Source organism: Vombatus ursinus, unplaced genomic scaffold (genome assembly GCF_900497805.2).
Source record: "Vombatus ursinus unplaced genomic scaffold, bare-nosed wombat genome assembly UNPS02014786.1, whole genome shotgun sequence".
Classification (NCBI taxonomy): Eukaryota; Metazoa; Chordata; class Mammalia; order Diprotodontia; family Vombatidae; genus Vombatus; species Vombatus ursinus.
Window position 1 is genome coordinate 8,816,756 of NW_020954564.1, and position 21,861 is coordinate 8,838,616.

Below are 21,861 nucleotides of genomic sequence, written 5' to 3' on the forward strand. Positions count from 1 at the left end.
TGACACTAGGCTAGTCACTTAACCTCTCAGCCTCAGTTTCTTTATTTGTAAAATGGGGATAATAATAGCACCTACCTCACAGGGTTGTTGTGAGGATAAGATGAGATGATATTTGTAAAGTGTTTTGCAAACCATAAAGTACCAGGCATAAATAACATAAATGACAGGCATCATCATCGTCATCATCATCATCATCATATCATTGCAAGTTTATTTAAGATCATTCACTCCAACATGTGTTACTGACACTGACCATGTAAAATGGGCAACATAATTTCTGCCCATCGCATTGATAACTGTAATGAGGATCAAATGATATATCAATGAAAGTGCTTTCTAAATATAAAGCACTATAAAATGTCATATATTATTATTTCACAAATTATCTTAAAAATCATTCCTCAAAATAAGTTCTCAGAAGTAGATCTGTATTATCTGCTGGAACTCACTCCTGACTTTCCTGATTCTCCACAGTCCCTGTTCTCTACCTCCACAAATTATCTTGCATTTACTTCATTCTTTCTAATATGTATTCCCAAACAGAATGTAAGCTCCTTAAGGGCAGGAATCATGCTTCACTTTTGTCTTTGTATCTCCAGCACTTGGCATAGTGCCTTGTATGTAGCAAATACTTAATAAATGCCCATTCAAACTGGAATGAAGGTACCCACTCCTCTACCCTACCACTCTAAGAGGTGAAGTTGGGGATGGTGACCCCCTGCAATCTATACTCTACACCTCCTCCTAGGACTAGAGTTCTTTCAGTCCCATAGAACAATGTAACAAGCAATAAGAAACAAAGGAAAATCTCTCACTCTCTTTCTCTTATTCTCTCTTTCTCCCTTCATTCTTCTTCCTTCTCCTCCCCTTCTTCACCCCACAATTACAGTTCTCTCCCAGTCTTACAGAGGAATCACAAATGATGTCTAAAGCAATACAATACAATGAAGGCCACTACCTCAATGTACTCTCATCCTAGACCTGACCCCTCTATAACCACAGAGGTTAAATCAGCTTTCCACAAATTAGTAAATTAACAACAGAGCACACTCAAGGCCTAAATTCCCAATCTAACAATCAGAACAAATGGGTAATAATATCTTCCTCTACAAAAGTATTCCCAGAACCCTTTACATAATGGAGACTAACCATTTAAACGGTGGACCAGATTAAAATGTAATTGGGAAATGTTTGAAAAGAAAAAAAATTAAAATATACTACAACATGCAGCCCTCAGGGTTCTGTTTCTATTTGAATTTGACACCACAGGTCTAGTCTACAATATGCAGATAGATGGGCATGAGTTTAACCAACAGACATTGTGCTTGGAGAACAAGATGGGCCCAGAATTGAACAGAAGAGTGAGCTGTATTAATTTTGGGAAACTGTACTGCACTTTTAATCACTCTAAATTTCTCCCTAAAATAAAGTCCCAATTCTTTAACAATATTCTTCCCATGATACTGTAAAACAGTATATCATGAAATACTATAGTATCTGAAGAATTAAACTGGAAAGTTAATGTAAAGAGCAACAGAGAAGCACCAGGTGGATGAGAATATGCCAAAACATTACCAACTAAGAACAGTACAAAATAAGTAACATAAAAGATGTCATCAAAGAGACATGTGATTGGAAAAGAAGGTGGACTGGTTATGTGGCAAGAGCAAGGGATAAATAGCAAGTATATTAGCATGCATGCTTGACTGGTATCTATGCAATGTTAAAGAGAAACTCTGCCAAATAAATTTTTTCTATTGATTTGACCATGAAATTTCTGTTCTTGACCACCTCCACATTTTAATACCATATTTTTTTCTCAAAAAGTTTTTTCTCAAAAGTTTCTAGATCACATATGCTATTTATGCTACAAAAGGGTCTAAAAACCCAAAGGCCAAAGAATACTTGTTATGTGCAAGGTTAAAAAGAAAAAAAAAACTAGCTCACTACTCAGCAAACTATGTATCTCTAACACTCTAACCATTTTGGAAGGCTATCAATCAAATATTGGGATCTAACAGTTTTACAGCAAGCAAATCTATAATGTCCCTGATGCGAGCACTCACTCAAAAGGCAGATCACCATCTATCTACCTTGTCTCCTCCTGTGAAATTCCTGCCCATATACTCTCTCAAATCCTCTAAAGCAGCCACCTAATCCACTGGAGGCTTTCCTCCACATCCTTCAACATTCTACAAGAAGCAGAGAAGCATTAAGTTATTGGCTATCCCTTGATCTCCCCACATAGCCCATTTCCTTTTCCAAACAGACATTTTTGATATGCTCTCTTTTATGTCACTTTTTGCACACAAGTCACTTGGACACAAGACTGTAGTCTATTTTCCCACTAGGGTGGGTATTTACCTTTGTGTTAGCCTCAGTACCTAGAGTACAAGGTGTTGTTTTGATGCACAATAAATGCTGAATGAACAGCAAGGAATTCATGAACAAATTTGTCTAATAATAATTCTTTCCTATTGAAAAAATATACTTCTTTCCATAAACAGATGTCTTTTTGATACATATACTTCAAAGCTAGGGATGTTCTGTAATGAGTGCTCAAAATGTTCTAGCTAGAAATTCTTTTGTAATTAAGACATACATTCTTAAATCCATAATACCACAAACCCTTCAAAATATGTCATCTCCCAATGGACACTGTTCTGACTGAAAACCAAGAGAGTAATGCAGATAGATTCAATAATCCAAAAGGGTAGAAATCAGAAGGGTATGGGTTCAGTTCTTCTTTATGTCACCAACTTGCAGCATGACCCCAATTTGCTTAGCAATAGACTAGAAATCATTCACATCTACCTAAGGTTGTTAGGAAGAACTGAAAGGAATGCAAAATACTTTATTAAGCAATTTACGTTGCTCTTTATATTTGCAATAAATTTGTATGCTGTCCTCAAAAGATCATTCAATTTTTGCCTTTTAATTTTAAAAATGTTTATATAACACATTAAATAAAGAATGTGTGCTCTTTATGCGTGCAGTAATTACAAATCCACTTAAATAATTTTCTGGACTCGATTCCTTTCTTTATGCAAACTTACATCAGTACCTTATTTTAGATGGCTGGTTCAACCTCTATTGTGTGGGTATTCAGTACCAATTTGTTCCTCCTTCCTTTTCATTTGATTTTTAAAATTTTAATTCAACCACTTAGATTAAGGAACTTCAATCATTTTAAATAAAATGCATTAATATAGTGCTACATTTTTCTCATTAACACAACACCATCAGAATTTTCACAACACAGACATACAAGTTTTCTTCTTCCAGTTGTTGTTGATAACAGAGTAACACACTGCCCACTGGATGCAAAGATTGCATCTTGAGTTTCTGTTTCTAGTAATGAGAATGTGGACTACAATGAGATATTCATGTTTTCTTTTCCTGTCACATGTATAGACCAAAGACATGTATGAGTAATGCTGGGTTAAATTAATCAAACCTAGAATCACAGCATGTTGGAGCTAGAAAAGGCCTTAGAGATGTAATAGACCAACCTCTTCATTACAAATGGGAAAACTAAGGCCCATGGAGGAAAACTGATTTATCCAAGGCCACATAAATTAATAAGGAGCTAGATGTCTACTGAAGTCTCCTGATTCCCCAGTCAGTGTTCTTTCCACTACAGTATGCTGCCTTCTCAATCTCAAACTTTTTATATAAAAAATTTTTAATTAAACTGAGGCTCCTAGTAATCAATGTGAATATTGATATTCTAGAGATTGCATTTTATCAATAAGCAAAAAAAAGGATAATTAAAAGTTTTTAAAATAATTGCTACACCATCTTGGGGAAGAAAGAGGGAAGGGAAAAGGAGAAAATCTAAAACTCAAAAGCTTATGGAAGTGAATGTTGAAAACTAAAAATAAATTAATTTTAAAAAATTGCTAGATATGTACTGTTATTCTTATTCCTCCCTACTATGACCTCGGATTCATTAGTACCACCATCACAACTGAGCTCATTGACCAATAAGAATAACCAATGTCAAAACAAATTATAATTTTCTCACAAGAACCATACCCAAAACCATACTGAGATTTCATGTCCAATCCCCTCATTTGACAGGTGAGAAAAATGGAACCCACAGAAGTTAAGTAACTTGCTCCAGTTCATATAAGAAGTTGACAGAGCTCTCATTTAAATCCAAGTCTTCTGACTCCAAATCCAGGGTTCTTCCACTATACCATTTCTATTTCAGATGGTTTGGTCACTATTTTCTTGACCCCTCTTCTAAAGAGGTTCAAAATGAAGTCCAATTGTTTTCTTTTGTTTTTCATTCACAGATTTGTTTTCCTTATGTTCATAATATCTGTGCTTAAAAAGGGGTACAACAGTGGCCTGATATAAAAGCAGATTAGAAAAGTTTGGATTGTCAAACCTGAGACCTAGGCCTTTTCTACAAATTCCTTCGGGCCTAGCAACCCATCGATGTGATAAAGAGAAGGCAAATATGGCTTAACAAAAAGTAGTATGTCCACTGAAAACTGCCTCAGAAGAGAAAGAAACAGCTACCATGGTAACATTAATACTGCCTGTCTTGCCTCACCTTTTCTACTTTGCACAAGTGGAGTTATAATAAGCAATGTGTCAGTGGAAGGTATGGAGAATTCAGAGGAAAGAGAACTTGGAATTGATAACCGAGAATGGTTTCTAAATTCCCATACCAAAGCAGAACAAGTCATCATCATTAGCATCATAATCATCATCATCATCATCGTCATCATCATCACTAACATTTAAATAGTGCCTACTACGTGCCAGGCATTGTGCTAAGCACTGTTTCAGCTGATCCTCACAACAACCCTTTGGGAAGTAGGTGCTACTATTATCCACATTTTACAGATAAGGAAACTGAGACAAGTAAAGGTTAAGTGATTTGCCCAAGGTCACACAGCTTCCCAACTCTGAGAAGAGCCCTCCATCCACTGTACTGTCAGCTGCCCCTAAAAACAAACTATTTCATCTTTGTAGCTCCTAAGGCACCCACCAAATTATTAACACAGTAGGTGTTTCTTCATTCCCTTCTTTGCACAGGTTAGGGCCACGGGTATGGAACATTACGTGTGCTGTCACTCTCAGCTGATGTGTTGATAAACTTTATTGAACTACTTTTTTTCCCTCTTTTTTATTTTTAATTACATGAGATGACTTACTACATGAAAGTGGAGGAGACAGATTCAGAAATAAAAGTGATATAAAAACAAAAGATATCACTAGGGAAAAAATATAGCAGATACTTAAAAAATATTTTTGAAAAGAGGAAATAATTCCTTTAAAATGGAATCCCTTACTAGACAATACGTTCCACTTAAACAGGAGTCATTTTTTATCTAACCTCTGTATCTCCTCCAATGGCTAACACAATGCTCTGTTCAAAATAGGGACCAAATAAGTATTTGTTCAATGAATAAAAAAAGAAAAATCACATTCAATAAATATAAAGCAATAATCAGACTCGTTTCTCCCAAAAGGTGTTAATCTCAGATTACTATCAAATGTTCTCTTTTGGTGAGGTATAGTGGAAAGAAAGCTGGACTAGGAAGCAGGAGATCTACATTCGAATCTAAGCTCTGCCAGATCTATGACCCTAAGCTAGTTATTTCCTCTCCTACTGGAGTTTCCTAATCTATAAAATAGGTAGGGAGGAAAGAGAAGCAGGTTAAATGATGTCAAAAGTCTCTTTCAGCTCTCATGATCAGAGGCAGCATGATGCTGAATTAAGCACACTGGATAGGAAGTGTGAGCATCTGGGTCCAAGGTTTACTTCTACCACTTACTAGCTAGGCGAACTTGGAAAAGTCCCTTCACCTCTTTGGGACTCAGTTGCCTTACCAGTAAAATGGGGGAAAAAATTTGTACTACCAGTCTCCTAAAGGTGCTGACAAGAAAGCTGTATGTTGACTGTAAAGCACTAGAGAAATGTGAGCCACTATTCTCATAAACTCTAGTTATGCCAAAACACTGAAATGTTACGAGTACGCCTCTCAACATATTTTCCTATAATGGCTATAAAATTAACACGAAAGCCATACCATGATGTTCCTCCCTACCTCTGTGCTTTTGTTTATAATCCATTCTCTTTTCCCAGAATGCCCTCTTACCTCTTTTCTTATCATCTTTATCATCCTTTAAGGCCCAATTCATGTCCCACTTCTCCCAGGAAATTTTCTCTAACTATTCCACCTTTCGCTGATTTTCCTATCTTCAGGACTTCTGCTCTTCAATACTTAATTATGGTGTCTTCTATAGTTCACTGTTTCAATGTCTCTTAGTTTTACTTCCTCAGCTGTGCTTAACTGAAGGTTAAGACCATGTCTTTCACTTTTTGTATGTCATCCTCCTCACCCCAACAGCAACAAACTTAGGGCTGAGTACATAATAAGTTGTTAATAAATACCTATTTGATTTACAAGGTGAAATTCTAGGAAATTAATGAAAACTAGCCTGGTCTTTGAAAATCGGTCCATCCAACATGAAACAGGATCTTCTGATACTTTGATGTAAAATTGGCCTATTTTGGATCCTATCCAAGAGGATTTCATTCCTAAATTCCATTCTAGAGCAACACATGTTATACTAAGAGTTCAGGAAAATAACATTAAGTGAACAACTGAAATTTCCCATGCTTCCTAGGAATTCCATTTCAATACACTGTTAGAAAACTCTAGACCAAAAGAGAGGAAAAAGTTTTGAATGCTACATCCGTCTCTTAACAAAATTAGAACTGTGGACAGAATTTGAAAAGAGACCACACCTACGTATGGGATCTTGGAGTTTTGTATATTTACATAAGAAATAAAAGGCCATATACTTGATTTCTTTCTAAACTGAATTTGTTAAACTTTATCTTTGGTCAGGTAAAGAAGAGGAAGTTTTTCATCCATCAAATTTTATCTTATCAAGTTTCTCTTGTCAGAAAGTCGGCCGTTCTTCTCAGGGAGTACCTTCAAATATTTGCACATAAATTCACTCTGTAGAACTATCATTAATTTTAAGATACCCTCTGAAATTATCCCCATCTAACCAGTAGGAAATAAATCAGTCTGTCCATAAATGAATATCCTCTAAGTACCTGGCCCCACACTAGGTCTGTAAAAGACAAGAAAAGGCAGAACTATGAAAGAGAAAGAGCAATAGACCTACAGTTCAAATCACAACTCTGACACTTACTAGCAATGTTTCTGTTGGCCAGTTATAGCTCCCTCCCCAGCCTCAGTTTCATCATTTGTAAAATGGGAATAATAAAACATCACTGCCCACACAAAACTTAAATGAAGAAAGCAATCTGCAGACAGCATTAAAATGTGAACTATTACATGGAAGAACTGTCAGATATGGCTCTTGTCCTCAAGAACCTTACAAAGTGATTTGGAAGAGAAGACTGACACACAAAACAAAAACAGACAGAATTCTTCAAAGATAAGAGATGTCTTCAATGTGAGTAACCCCCCAAAAGTCCTCCAATACAGACTACAACCCACTGTGACTTAGTAGACTTATTAGCAGCAGCATGACTTCAAGAATGGCTGTGATTGAAAAACTCATCACCCTGCAACCACCTTGGTGATGAGCTTCTCTGAACTGAGCTAAGCTGGTACTCAGATGACTTACAGTCCATTAGCCCATCACTGGCCTATGTCCAAAGCCCTTCCAGTTTGAAGAATTGCCAGAGCTTCTTGCATCTCAGAACATAAGTCCACCTGCACGCTACTATGAGAAGTCCCAGAATAAGACTTCAGTGGTACATACGCTAGAATAAAACCAAGTGAATAAGAAAGACCATAAATATGATAGAGGTAGAGAAACGGGAGATCAGCAAGGCTGATAAAGAGGAAAAGTGGTGTGAAGGAATGTGCCCTAGACTAACATAGGCCTGAATCACGGCTCTACTACTTGTTACCTCTGATGGAGATCTTTAAGCAGTGGCTAAATAACCAATTGTCAACAATGCTGTAAGGTGGAATGCTTGATCAAGTTCAGACTAGAAAGATTCTGAGGTGTTCTATAGTTCTTAGATTCTCTAATACCGATGTGATCTTAGGCAAGTCACTTAACATTTCTGGACCTGAGTTTATTGATCTATAAAAGCAAAAGGTTGGAACAAATGGCCTCTAAGGCATCTTCTAACTTTAAAAAAATCCACAATCCCATAATCCTACACTGGTTATTCTGAAGCTCCATTATAAAAATATTCAGAAACAAAAACCTGAAACAGGACACAAGATTCTAGCCTTCAGTGTCCCAAAAGATGCTGTTCCAACTTGAGATGGCATTAGCTGATGGGAGACTCTTCAAAGATGTTATTGGCATCTGAAGTGCCTGCTGATCCCTTCTCACAGGCCAGTGAAACACTTCGGCATTACTCCAAAGAAGAGTGCTTTTGACTAGCTCAGTCTGGGGGAAAAAAAAAGCTTGAAAGGCACAGACAGGCCCTTTTGTGAAGAACAGAGGTTACCATGGATGCTGGGACAAAAAATTTACTTTTTCTTGCCTTGACTAGTGAATGTTGACCCCAGGAAATCTTACTTATTAATTAGATGTGCTGACTAGATGACGGTAGACTGGTGTACTCCTTAAGGACAGGAATTGGTTTCATGCTTTTGCCTTGTAACTCCAGCTTTTAGCACAGAGCATAGCACTGATTGACTGACTGGTGACTTGCCACAAGAAAGACAACTCTGTACTTCCATTGGAATTAGGCTTTAAGAGATATACCAGATTCAAGTTTCTACTATGACATTAACTCTCATGGTACATATGACCATAAGCAAGGCACTTCACCTCTATGACCCTCAATTTCCTCACCTGAAAAACAAGGATAATAACAGTTACATTATCTAAATTATGAGGCTATTGGGAAGAAAATTTTTTGTAAACATTAAAGCACTACAGAAATGTTGGTTACTATCATTATTGTTGTTGTTGTTACTAGTAGTAGTAGTAGTGGTAGTAGTAGTAGTAGTAGTTTCTGAGTTAGCAACTACCATACATTTAATATGCACCTAACCTGGTACCCAGAAACTTAGAAGGAGCTAGGTGCCTCTTAAAAGAGGCTAGGATTTGCTATGACTGAAATTCCTCCAATTTATCATTAAAAACCACCTTATTCTAGAAAAATACTGATTGCCCTAGCTACATACCTGATACAAATAGCCAAGTAAGGTTTAAACCTTTGTTAAAGCTCATTTCTTCAGGTTTGGGGTACAATACACAGTTCAGAAATGCAAAAACATTTTTTAAGGTGGCACGTTTAGATGATTATTTGCCAAAAGATGTTCCTAATGTTGTTATGATCTTATTTCCAGAAATCCATCAACCAGCAGGAGTGTGAGAAATGCGTACTAGAGGTGTTCTGAGTCTAACTGCCCTAAAATTAAAACTGCTCCCCGTCAAAGTACACTAGATTAGCCAGCCGGGTGAAGGGTACAACTTTAATTAGATTGTTGGTCTTCAGCCAGCAGATATGCCTCTCCAGAGCAAAGACAGCCAAGTATTGAAGAACGCACTTGTCAGGTAAGATGACAAAAGCTCCAGTGACAGATGAGGGCATTATAAGACAGTCAAGGGAATACTCTCTAAACTGATTTCTAATAAATGTTGCTTACAAGGGAGAAGAAAAACAATGTGACTTGCTCCCATCCAGCACCAAATACTGAGAGCCACAGCAAAAGATCACACATCTGAGAGAGCTGAGGCCCTCCTTTTCACTCACACAGGATAAGCATCATTCGTCCTTGCTCTCTCGTTCCAGACATCAGAGCAAAGAGGCAAGTGGAAATTTCAGAGGGAGCCAAGGATGTGTGATTTCTGGCAGCTCCCCATTTCCAGCACAAAGAAGCTGTGACACTAAGTGAAGCTAAGAAACAGATTGGGAAACGCTGAATGAAAAGGCTCCTGAACTTGCTTACGAGGATTTGGGTCCCTCTGGTGGCATAAAGTAACATAACAACAATGCTTTAAATTTTCTTTTTAGGAAGATTGTTTTCAAAACAAACAAACAAAGAAAAACAAAGAAAAAATATTTAGGGGCAGCTAGGTGGCGAAGTGAATAGAGCTCTGGCCTTGGAGTCAGGAGGACCTGAGTTCAAATCCACCCTCAGACACTTAATACTTACTAGCTGTATGACCCTGGGCAACTCACTTAACCCTGACTGCCTTACCAAAAAGCAAAAAAAAAGACTATTTTCAATAGAGAGATACTCCCATATTATTTTCCAGGTTGGTTCAAAAAAGAGACCATAAGGAAAGATGATCATATATTGACCTAATGGCTAGAAACCCGCCAGCTTGATAAAATCAAACTTATTTTAGATAAAATGGTTCAAGTTAACTGGGGGTTTTGTTGTCGTAGTTTGTTTTTTTTTTAAACTTTGAGCTACTGAAAATCATCCTAAAGTACATAACTTTATTTTTCTTCTTGAACACTGCACACTAATGGCCATTGCGGTGCTCTAAGATCATTGTAATGAAAATTAGATCACAATATCCAAGACTACATGTAAAAAATCAAAGGAGAATCTGAGAATATTAGATCTGGATGGGACCTTTGAACACAGAATGTTAGAATATAAGAATATAAACCATTAGAATTAAAAAACCTCATAACATTGAACGTTAGAGCACAGAAAGTAGTGGAAGTGGGGAGGATCTTGGGACATAGACTACATAGAAGGGTCCTTCAAGATTATCGAATGCAACCTCTTTATATAACAGATGAAAGAAAAGTAACTGGCACAGCTAGTTAGTTGCAAAGCTAGCACTAGAATCTGGGCTCCCTAACTTCTAAACATGTGCACTGCCCATGGCTGTGTGCATTGACAATGAATGTGTACTGAATCTAGGACACATTCAAGGAACTGATATTTGACTTGCTTCCTTATCACCTGCCTCTGTGGAAATGTGTTACAAGGAAGAGAGCCTGTTAACAGAGGGTCTTAGGATGAAAGTTTTACTGCATCATATGCAACAGCACGGTAGAGTGGAAAGTAAGAAGCACTGGAAATCAGGAGACCTATGCTCTAATTCTAGCTTTTGGATGTTCTCACAACCTATATTGAAGCTAACATAGGAATACTCTCATTACCGGGAAAGAGGCATCTCCTCTCTTTTTCTCCTTGTTTCTGTATTAGTGGACAAGAATGTCATGACAGGGCAAGAGTCACAGACATCACTCCAAGAAGAGTCTATGAGGCCTTTCTTGGCATACAAAGGAAACAAATCCCTCTTTTCCCTTGCCTACAACAGGATAGGTCACTGAAAGGTCTTGCCTTTAATCCACATGCAGCAACATCTGGTGAGTAGGAAGCTCTTTAGTTAATTAAAGTGCTTAGTTAACTGAAACAAGCTGATAAGACAGATAAATCTAAAGAACTGTGTTCTCCCGCTGCATTCAGCATGCAAAACAAAAATCTTGGCTACATGGAAAGATTCCATGCCACTTCCCAAGCACAAATCGCTGGGCCTCAATTCTCAGCTTGGTCAACATAAGATTCCTGGACACTACAGAGATTCTTAACCTCAAGTTCATGAACTTGTTTATTCTTTTAATACAATAACTAGTTCAATGTAATTGGTTTCCTTGGTAATCTTATGTCCTTTATTTCATGAATTTAAAAATAGTCTGAGAAGAGGTCCATAAGGTTCACCAGACTGACAAAAAGGCTAAGCAGTTATGCTGTAGACAGATGCAGAACTGCTGAAATGGGATAAAATACTGAACTGTTCTAGACATGAGCAAACTCGGAAAATACTAGGTCAGCAGAAGTTAAGTAAAGTTCTCAGTATTAACCTACACTGTAAGAAAACTTATGCAAAAGGGAAAATAAAGTGCCAAATTCCATCTTCCTGTAAAAACAACATTCTAAAAACCTTTCAGATTTGTAGGGCTAGAACGAACCTTAGAATACAGAAATGCTTAAAGCAACCTTAAAATACAGAATGTTAGAACAAGGACAAAAACTTACAGCTGAAAGAGCCCCTGGAAGCCACCTAATCCAATTCCTCATTTTACAGATAAGGGAACTGAGAACCAAAGAAAAGTGCTTCCCAGAGTTACACACATTCATGGCAGAGCTAGGTGTAGAACAGCTATCCTGTCTCCTGGCAAGTGCTCTTTCCACTAAACCAGAAGGCCTTTCACCAAACAATGTTAACACAGAAATCAAGTAGCAACTACTATGAATGCTCTGATAAAGTATTTTTGCATTTCTCTACCTAGGCCAGCAATGCAAGACATGTACCACTCTCTTCCAACCCCCAGGACTAGCGCAGAATGCACATTCCCCAACTACTCTAGCCCACAGTGGTCCTGCCTTTCTCAACTTTTACAGCACCAAGTAATCACTTCATTTTACATACTGTTTTGCACCAGACACATATCCTGTCCTTAGAAAGTTGCACAATAATGGGGCCCTTAACTTCAGAGGCTCACAAACTCCTGCCTGATAACAGCTGGAATTCAGGTGGCACCTTTCTATTTATCACAAAGCACTTTCACATGTGTTCTCATCCGTCCCTTACAATATCCCTTTAAGTGAGATGGTGTAAATATTCTAATACTCAATTTCTAGATGAGGAAACTGAGGCTCAGAGAGCTTAAGTGCTAACTGAAATAGGGATAATCAAGAATAACCATTTTAAAAGAACACAAACACTTGCATTCAGATTGTTTCTTTTTTGGTCTGACAAATTATTTCAAATTATATACATGTGAACCGATGACAATAAAAAATATCAGAAATTATAAGTACTTTTTTTGATTCTTGAGAATTATAGACTCCTAGAGCTGGAAAGGTTCACAGAATACAAAAGAGTCAAACATAAAGAAGAGAAATCAAAATAGCCTGCAAACATTGAGTACAGGGGTCAGCAAACTACAGTCCATAAGCCAAATCCAGCCTTCAGCCTGTTTTTATTCAGCCTGAGAAATATGTATTTTAATATAGTTTTACTGTTTTTTAAAATGTAAAAACAATTCTTAGCTCGTGGGTCACTGGCTGTCATGATTTGCCAAAGCCCAATCTAGTCCAACCAATTCATTTCACAAATGAGGAAACAGACTTACAACAGTTAGCTTTTGCTCAAGGTTCTACAGTCAAATCGAAGACTTAACCTCAAGTCTCCCAGATGTTACTCACATGCTCTTTCACAGCCTCAAGCTGCCGACCAAGCCATCGGCACTTTACTGATTCCCTCCAGAGCTTCTAACATAGCAGCCATGAGGAATGGATGCACACTAAATGGTGAAGCTGGCCACACTACCAGAGTGTGGAGACTTGCACAGGCACGGCTTCCCTTCAATAATAATAGCACCTTTTGTTGAGCTCTTCATGAGTTTAAGATCTGATGGATTTTTAGGTGTTCAAGTGTAAAAGGTGTTTCATTTATATTTTTTTAATATTATACTCACCATACTACACATACTCAGTAAATAAAATTTATATTAAATTTTTTACAAATTTCCTTTTATCTGCATTAACATGTTTCCAAAATTTTATAGCACATCCTTTAAGAGCCACTGATGTGAAGAGAGATATACAACAAAAGACAATGTTACTGATAATTCTTAGTGCAATCATATCCTACAACATGAAAAATCACTGAAGTTAAATGGCTCAAGGATCTGCTCTAACAATTTCTTGCTATGTGATCACGGTCAAGTCATTTCATGCCCTGAAGCTTCTGAAACTTCATTTGTAAGGTAAAAAATTAATACTGCTTATACTACCTATCTCATATGGTTGTTGTAAAGAAAACAAGTTATTATTTGTTGGTGCTCTAGAAGCCTATGTTAGGAGATTCTTTAAAAAAAGGTACAAACATGAAACAACATAAAAACCCCCTAGTGATTGTGCTCCCATCTGAGAACCCCACTAAAAGACAAGAAGGAGTGATAACCACATTGATGGTTTTGTCTCCATGACTCTTCTGTCGCCTGGCTTCATCCAACTCCTTCTCCAATTTCTCCCTCTCATGCTGAAAATCATCTATGTCTTGGCTAAGTTTTTCAATGGTTCGCTGTAGTTTATGGTTCTCAGTATCTTTCCTTCGATTTTCAGCATGCAGCTGTGCTAAAAGGGTTTCTTTTTCCAGCAAAATAGTCTCAAAATCTTCAGTCCCCTGAAAGAGGCAAAGAAATATCTACAATCAGTATTAGACAAACCAATCTAAGCTCCTACTTTATGCTATTTCAAAGGATTTAGGTATTAAAGGGACAAACTTAGAGACATCTGGTCCAACACCCTCAATTTTACCACCCGAGGCTCAGAACAGGCAAATGACTCACCTAAGCTGATGAGGGTATAAGTATCTGAGCAGAAATTTGAAGGTAGGTCCTCTGACTGCAAATCTAGTGTCTAGCAGGGAAAAGGGTACAGAGGAGCTGTAAAGTTAGCTTGACAAACCCTCACAGAGTTTAAAGGGAAAGAGTGGGAAAAGTACTACATGTGCACAAGTCCCTTCCACATGTGAGGCAGCCCTATGCGACCCTGAACAACGCACTTTTTCCACACCAGTCTCCACATTTATAAAGTAGGGATACTCCTTATACTGGCCACTACATGGGGATTTTCAAATCAATCTCACTAACATGTATTAAATTAAGTACCTATTATATACAAAACACTGTGATAAGATAGTTGAAAGGATCAAGAAATAAGTAAAGCACTTTGTAAGTAAATCAAAAGGTGCTACAAAAATGCCATGTATTGTTATTAATAGAGTGGAAATAAAATGACTGTCATCTGAAGAGTACAGATGGATTAAGATCACTTTGTGATGAGCTTGGGGCAAGCCAGCAAAGGTCAAAGGTTCAGAAGAGAGCAGCTGTCAACATCAAAGGGCCTAAGTGAAATGAAAAGATGACAGCTTCAGCAGAGAAGGTATGTATGAGGGCTAAGTGTGCTAAGAACACCTGTCCTTGAGAAACCAGACTGACACTTGGAATTCTATATAGTCATAGGAGACAAAAAAAGCACAAAGACCTCAGGGTCACAATGGAGATAGACAGGAAGGCTAAGACAGTGGTCTGGGCTACATACACAGCCTATGTGAGTAGCTGACCTCAGCCTCCATCAATATTAAGCTGTCAGTTTTCCCCAGAAAAAAGGTTAATTTACAGTTAACCCTTTAAAGGACTATACTCTGAAAAGGAAGATCTACTGTTACAGGCCTGCTATCAAAAGGCACAAGAATTTTGTCATATGTTCATTTGAGCCATAATTTAGAATGCATCAGTGGAGAGTGTGTTAACCCTTTTAATGGTGAAAACCAAGTTTAATGGAAGTATCTGCTAGCGTCTGTGGCAAGACACATCTATCAATGTCACACACACACACACACACACACACACACACACACACACACATTCATCCTCTAAGATAAAGTATAAACTGCTCAACCTTGTATTTAAAGCCCTCTGAAACTGAATCCCACCTACCTTTCCTAATTTCATATCTGTCCTTCATGCACTCTAGTCACTAGGCCAGCTAGCTATTATTGTCCTTAAACCATATTCCATCCAGGATAGTGCCTTGCACAAAGTTAAAGCTTAATAAATGTTTGTTGAATTGAATTAAATAGAAGTTGTATTCCCATTTTACAGGGGAGTAAACTGCAGTGTTATAATTTCATATTCATAGTCTATCTACAAAAACTATCTAGTCTATCTATAAGTTTAAGTTCATTCATTAAATCTATATTTATTAAGTTCTTCCTATGTGCCAGATTCTGGGCTAGATGCTGGAAATAGTACTCATCAGGGCATCAGGAAAGGCCTCTTCTAGGAGGAGGCACTGGAGCCCAGCACTGAAGGAAGTTAGGGGTTTCAAGACGTGGAGGTAAGGAGGGAGAGCATCCCAGGTTTTAGAGATTGCTTGTGCGGAAGCATAGACATGAGAGATAGAATGATAGAAAACAGCAAATAGTCTATGTATGCTGGAATGAGAATTGTGTGAGGAAGAATGAAGTCTTATCAAGTCTGGAAAAATAGGTTTGAATTAGATTGTGAAGGGCTTTAAATGCTGAATTGGGGTGTTACTACCTTAGGAAGCACCAGTGAGGTGGTGAAGTTTGTTGAGCAGGAGAGTGGCATAGTGACTAACTTCATAAATGAATACATAATTCCGTGCTATGAGAACAATTGCCCTGCAATTCCTCCAATGATTTTTACTGTGTATACTAAGAGGAAAAAATTAAATCCAGATTCCAAATTTGGTTCATGGTAAAAGTAATAGGTCAAGGTCATAGGGCTTTGGAAGTATAAATCCATTTTACCTGTGGATTCTCTGACTTGTTTTTCTTTTTTTTTTTTTTTTTTTAAACAGATTGATCAGAAAGCTTAGATTACACTTGATATTTGAATTTTACTTTTTCCGGACAAAACGTAGCATGTTTAAGGCTGAAGCGGTATATTTCACCTTGCATAGAAAATCAAATAATCAACTTGTTAAAGATATTACTGAAAGGGATAAGGTATTCTTGTGGCTGTTTTTTTTCCTTTTTAAATTGGGTTGTAGAAGAAGGAAAAGACTGTAAATGGGAATGCTAATTGAGATTTGTCACAAAGGTTTATTAATTTCATCATTTGTTTTATAATAGCAAGACTTTAGGTTGATTTTTGTCATGAAATTCACTCTGAGATTTATTATATTTCCTCTTTTTTTGAACTTAATCCTCAATCATGAACTACAGTGGAGCTCCTCAGCCATCTGCTGGTTATATTGGGTATTGAGTCTCTCCTCAGTTCAAGGCACTATGCACTCACATTTCATACAGACAATACCTGTAAACATGCACATAGACATATCTACATACAGATTTGTAGGCGTATATGGATGTGTACATGTACAGGTGTCTGTGTCTATACAGGCACAGTCCTGGATGGTGAAGATAAAAAGCCAAAAAATAAAATCATCTTTGCCCTCAAGGAATTTACATTCCAGGAGACAGGGGAATATACAAGTAGACAAGTTGGGGGAAAAAAATTTTTTTTTAAATTTAAAAAAAAAATCTCTTGACAAGTTGGTAAACATGAAGTAATTTCAAAAGAGAGAGGGCTCTTAACTTAAGAGGATGAGGAAAGATCTCCTACAGAAGGTGGCACCTAAGATGGACTCTGAAGGAATGTAGGGAATACATCCTAGACATGGAGAACCATTTGTCAAAGCAGAGTGGGGCAAGACATAGAATATAGTCTAAGGCAGGAGTGGGGAACTTGTGACCTGGAAGCCACATGTGGCCTTCGAGGTCCTTGAGTGCAGCCTTTTGACTGAGTCCAAGTTTTACAGAACAAATACTTTTATTACGGGGATTCATTCTGTGATCAATTCAGTGGCCTCAAGGCCACAGGTTCCCCACCCCCTGGTCTAAGGGTAATAGCTAGCAGGCCAGTGTGACTGGAATCAATAAGACACAAAGAACAGACATACAAAATTAGGAAAGGTAGGTGGGATTCAGTTGCAGAGAGCTTTAAATACAAGGTTGAGCAGTTTATACTTTATCGTGGAGGTAACAGGGAGGTATAAAAGACTGTTTAAGGGGGAAGGGAAGGATCAGATCTGTTCTTCAGGAATATCAATTGGTGGCTGTGTGAAGGATATATTGTATAGAAGAGAGACTGCAGGGATGGGAGAGGAAGGGGAGGGGATAGGGTGGAGACCAATGAGGAGGCTGCCAATAATCTAGATTAGAGGCAATAATGGCCTAAACTAGAGGTGACTATCAGTAAAACAAAAGCAACTTATGTGAAATGTATTGTGCCAATTATTAATCTGTCTGTGAAACACTTCAAACAGCTCTTTTTAAGGAGTTTGTTTCCAAAAAAAAAAAAATACAGAAGAGAGTCAACTTTGTTAACTTTACGATGACTGTACCTCATTTGCTTTTCGGAATATACAAATGCTTTAAAAAGTATTCATATATATCTGAAATCATTTTCTCTACTGAGTTGGTCTCAGTGATGGTAAGAACACAGAATATACTATATTTGTGTGAACTAGCCTGGTCCAAGTTACCTAGAATTTCTGTCTGTCTGACAGTGGTACCAAGGAATATGAGCAAGCATGGATGTCAACAATGATATACTATGTAAGATATTAATAATCAAAGGATCAAAGGATTTCAAACTAGAAATCACCTTAGCTATCTTCTAGTCTGACTTCTTCCTTTTACAGTAAACTGGCTAAGGTTACATAAGCAGCACAGCTAGAATTCAAACCCAGGCCTTCTGACAGCAAATCCAGGGCTCTTTCCACTATACCATAAATAGTTTTAATTAATAAAAGAACTTTACAATTTGCAAAATGTTTTACATACATTCTCTCATTTGAATTTGAGTCTCATTACTCTTGAGAAGTGATATAAATATGATCATCCCCACTGGCTCCAAGTACAATGCGGTCAAACCCAAACAGAAACATGGGCCAGAAATCTGTACACAAGGATCCCTGTGGGCCACACAGTGACTTATAAAATGTAATGTTATCTATAGTTTATTGTATTTTAATTTTGTTAAATATTTCCCAATTACATTTTAATCTGGTTCCGGCAGCATGGGGGGGTGCTGTGAGCTCCTCAGGGAGCAGGTTTGACAACTCTGTGCTACAAAATATTGCCTGCCTCTGTGTATAAATTGAAAATCAATATAACCTAACCAGTGACAGAGCTTTCTTCAGCAGCTTACCTTGATTTTCTCTATCTGGGCACTGTGGGTAGCTTCTCTTGCTTTAGCCAAGGAAGTAGTCAACTCTTCAATTCTGGATGTAAGTTTTTCAGTCTTTCAGAAAACAAGACACAGGAAAAAAAAAAAAACAGAGCAAGAATCCAATTATATTCTACCTACAACAAATTCTTCCCTAAATAGTCTTCTGTGATTATATTAGATGTTATTCTATGTAAGCCAAGTTGGCCGTTACACCCCCAAAATATGACACTTAGTGGTAAATAATAAGTTGTATTTCTTTAAAGAAACTTAAAAATTTCCCTGTCTACAACATAGATCCTTTATAAGGGAAGCTACACAAAGAGTAGTCAATGATTTGAATGAAAAAGACAATCCGTAGATCAAGCCCCATATAACGGGAAGAGAAAATGACAGCAGCAATACACCATCCTAAACCCCAGAGGTAGTGAAATATCCTCCAGTAAAAAAAATTAATTTCTGTTTTCAAGCACACCAAAATGAGTATCACACAGATATGGCCTAGCCCACATGCTAATTCCTTTATGTCAAACCCCTGATGGCTTAACCAGTCACCTACTTGTATAGAAGCTACCCACGGACAAAAGTTCCCATGTCGCTCAACACTTTAAGAGTTCTGTCATGCATTTTTTATATAGGGCCGAAAATTCAAGAAGAAATAGGCTAAAAGCAATCATTTTAACTAATAGTATCTATACTGAATAAATCTAAATTAAAGTAGAGAGACATACCTCTTTATCTTTTGTTTTTAAGGCCACAGTTAGACCCTGAATTGTTTTATCCCTCTTCAAACCATTTTTCCTTTCAAGAGCAATTTCTTTTTCTTTTTCTTTTATGTCCTCCTGAAAAGACTAAATTAGATAAAAGGATTCACTAAGTAGACCAGTCCTAACTGTAATGCATTGTTATACATCTTTAAACATATATTTAAATACTGTTTTATTTATTTATTTAAATGCTATTTTATTCATTTCAAACTGTATTTAATTCCACGTGAAAATAAACATAAAGGAACCAGCTCCAAAGTTACAACACTAGATCTCACAGCAAGAGGACACAGCGAAAGGAAAGGAGACCTGCTACAAAAGTAGTCATCCCCATAGGAAGAACACCAACGCCTTCTTGAATTGGCATATGTCACATCCAAGCAGTGGAGAGCATACCAAATAGTACTGAAAAACACAAACTGCCAATTGAATCCTGGAATGCCACAGAAATTCCCAAAGGATTTGATTTCACAGGATGCTAAACTCTTGAGCTGGAAGGGATCTTGGAGCAAGTGCATCCAGCAAAACTCCTCTCTGAAATATGAATCCCCTCCACAACACGCCTACAAAGTGGTCATCCAAGCTTCCACTTGAATACCTCCAATGTGAAAAATCAGCCTCTCAGACATCACATCACACTACTGAGCAGCTCAAACTTTTAAGAAGTTCTTATAATAAATTCAAATTTACCTCCCTGTCCCTCCTTCCACCTCTTCTGTCTGCCTGATTCTTCCCTCTGGAGTCATGGAATGTAAGTCTATGGGTATAGTATAAAGAGTATTAGATTTGGAGGCACGGATGTAGGTTCAAATATGGGTTCCCTACTACTTGTCTGACCTTGGGCAAGTTTGCTAAATTTCTCTGGACCTCAAGTTTCCTTATTTCTAAAATGAGGGGACTGGCCCACTGATCTCCAATGACTGCCAGTGCACAGCATAATGCCTAGCACATAGGTGCTAATTAATGTTTGTTTACTGATTAATTCCAAGGTCTCTTTCAACTCTAAATCTATGATCCCATGATCTTCCTTATTATATTCACGGACAACATATCATCAAGGTGGCTACACGGCACAGAGTGCTTAGGCCTGATCTGAATCCAAATATGGTCTCAGATACTGTCTATGTGAGTCACTTAATCTCACAGGGCTGTTGTGAGAACCAAATGAGATAATATTTGCAAAGCTTTGCCTGGCACAAATTAGGCACATAATAAGTCTCTCTTTCCCTCTTTTCCATCCGCAACCTCAGTCTTCTTTTAACAAAACATCTTCATTTTCTTCAGGCAATCCTCATGACATGATTTCATATCCCCTCACCACAATCCTAGCTAGATACACCCCAGCTTGTCAATATCTCTTTTAAAACACAGTACCTAAAAACAACTACAACACTCCAGATATAGTCTGGCTATGGCAAAGTACAATAGGTTTGGTCAAATTTGAACTCAGTCATTTATGTTTAGAATGAGAAATAAGGCACTAACAAGTTTATAAATCTTAGATTAATTAAAATATAATTTAAACATACCAGAATTCTCTTTTCAAAGCAATTTCTCTCATTTCTAAGTTCCATTTGAATAGCCTAACAAAACAAAATAAATGTTAACTCCAAAGAAAAATGCACTAAAAATATTTCCCCAGAAGTCCTCTCATTAAATATCATAATCAATTAGAACAAAGCTTCATATACTGAATTTACAACGTTTCATTTTGACTCATTAAAACAAAAGTGTGTTTCTCTCACCCAGTCCCCCTAGTCAAATTAACAAAGCTTAAAAATAAAGCAGGGGAAAAGTGAGCTGACACAAAGAGCCAAGCATGACATGAAGTAATCATTGATCGTGGCTTATTCAGTCCCACAGGGGTTGAATAAATAAAAGACAGAAGATAAATAATAAATAAATAAAAAGAAGAAAGATTGTGAGAAATGCAAGTGAGTTCAGAGAAAAAATAAAAGTAACTAATCATGGGAACAATATTCTAAACCATTAAAATTCCAGACTAAACCTAATCTATAATGCTAAAAATGTACAACTGTTAGTTAGGTCAATGATCTTTCTTAATATAGAAACAGAGAATCTAAATAAATATTACAGATAGCCAATCAACTTTAAATGTCATCTAATATACTGCAGTTTGTATGAAGAGCCTCCATTGTACAAGAATGGAAGGTCACAGCTAACACTTGAACTGTCCAAGTCACTCTTTTTTATGATCTGTTTTTGCACGAATGCTTCTAAAGCTTCAGATAAAGGCTATATGCTTCTAACTGTAATTTTGGAATAGTCAAGAACAATAGACCACATTTTTATCGTAGGAAATCAGAGCATAGAGGGAGGAGAGAAAACTGGAAAAACTCCTCCATGTTAATTCATTAA

At 37.3% G+C, this 21,861-nt stretch overlaps 1 protein-coding gene across 3 annotated transcripts in view; it reads right to left on the reverse strand.

Moving 5' to 3' along the window:
* LOC114046851 (CDK5 regulatory subunit-associated protein 2-like) overlaps nucleotides 1–21,861 on the reverse strand; it is a 144,203-nt gene that overhangs the window by 79,493 nt on the left and 42,849 nt on the right. For all 3 annotated transcript variants that reach the window (XM_027867409.1, XM_027867408.1, XM_027867410.1), the window contains exons 9-12: nucleotides 21,012–21,065; nucleotides 19,447–19,566; nucleotides 18,698–18,790; nucleotides 13,918–14,136 (exon numbers count right to left, since the gene is read on the reverse strand). In XM_027867409.1, coding sequence (XP_027723210.1) covers nucleotides 13,918–14,136; nucleotides 18,698–18,790; nucleotides 19,447–19,566; nucleotides 21,012–21,065 — 486 coding nt within the window. The remainder of the gene's footprint in view (nucleotides 1–13,917; nucleotides 14,137–18,697; nucleotides 18,791–19,446; nucleotides 19,567–21,011; nucleotides 21,066–21,861) is intronic.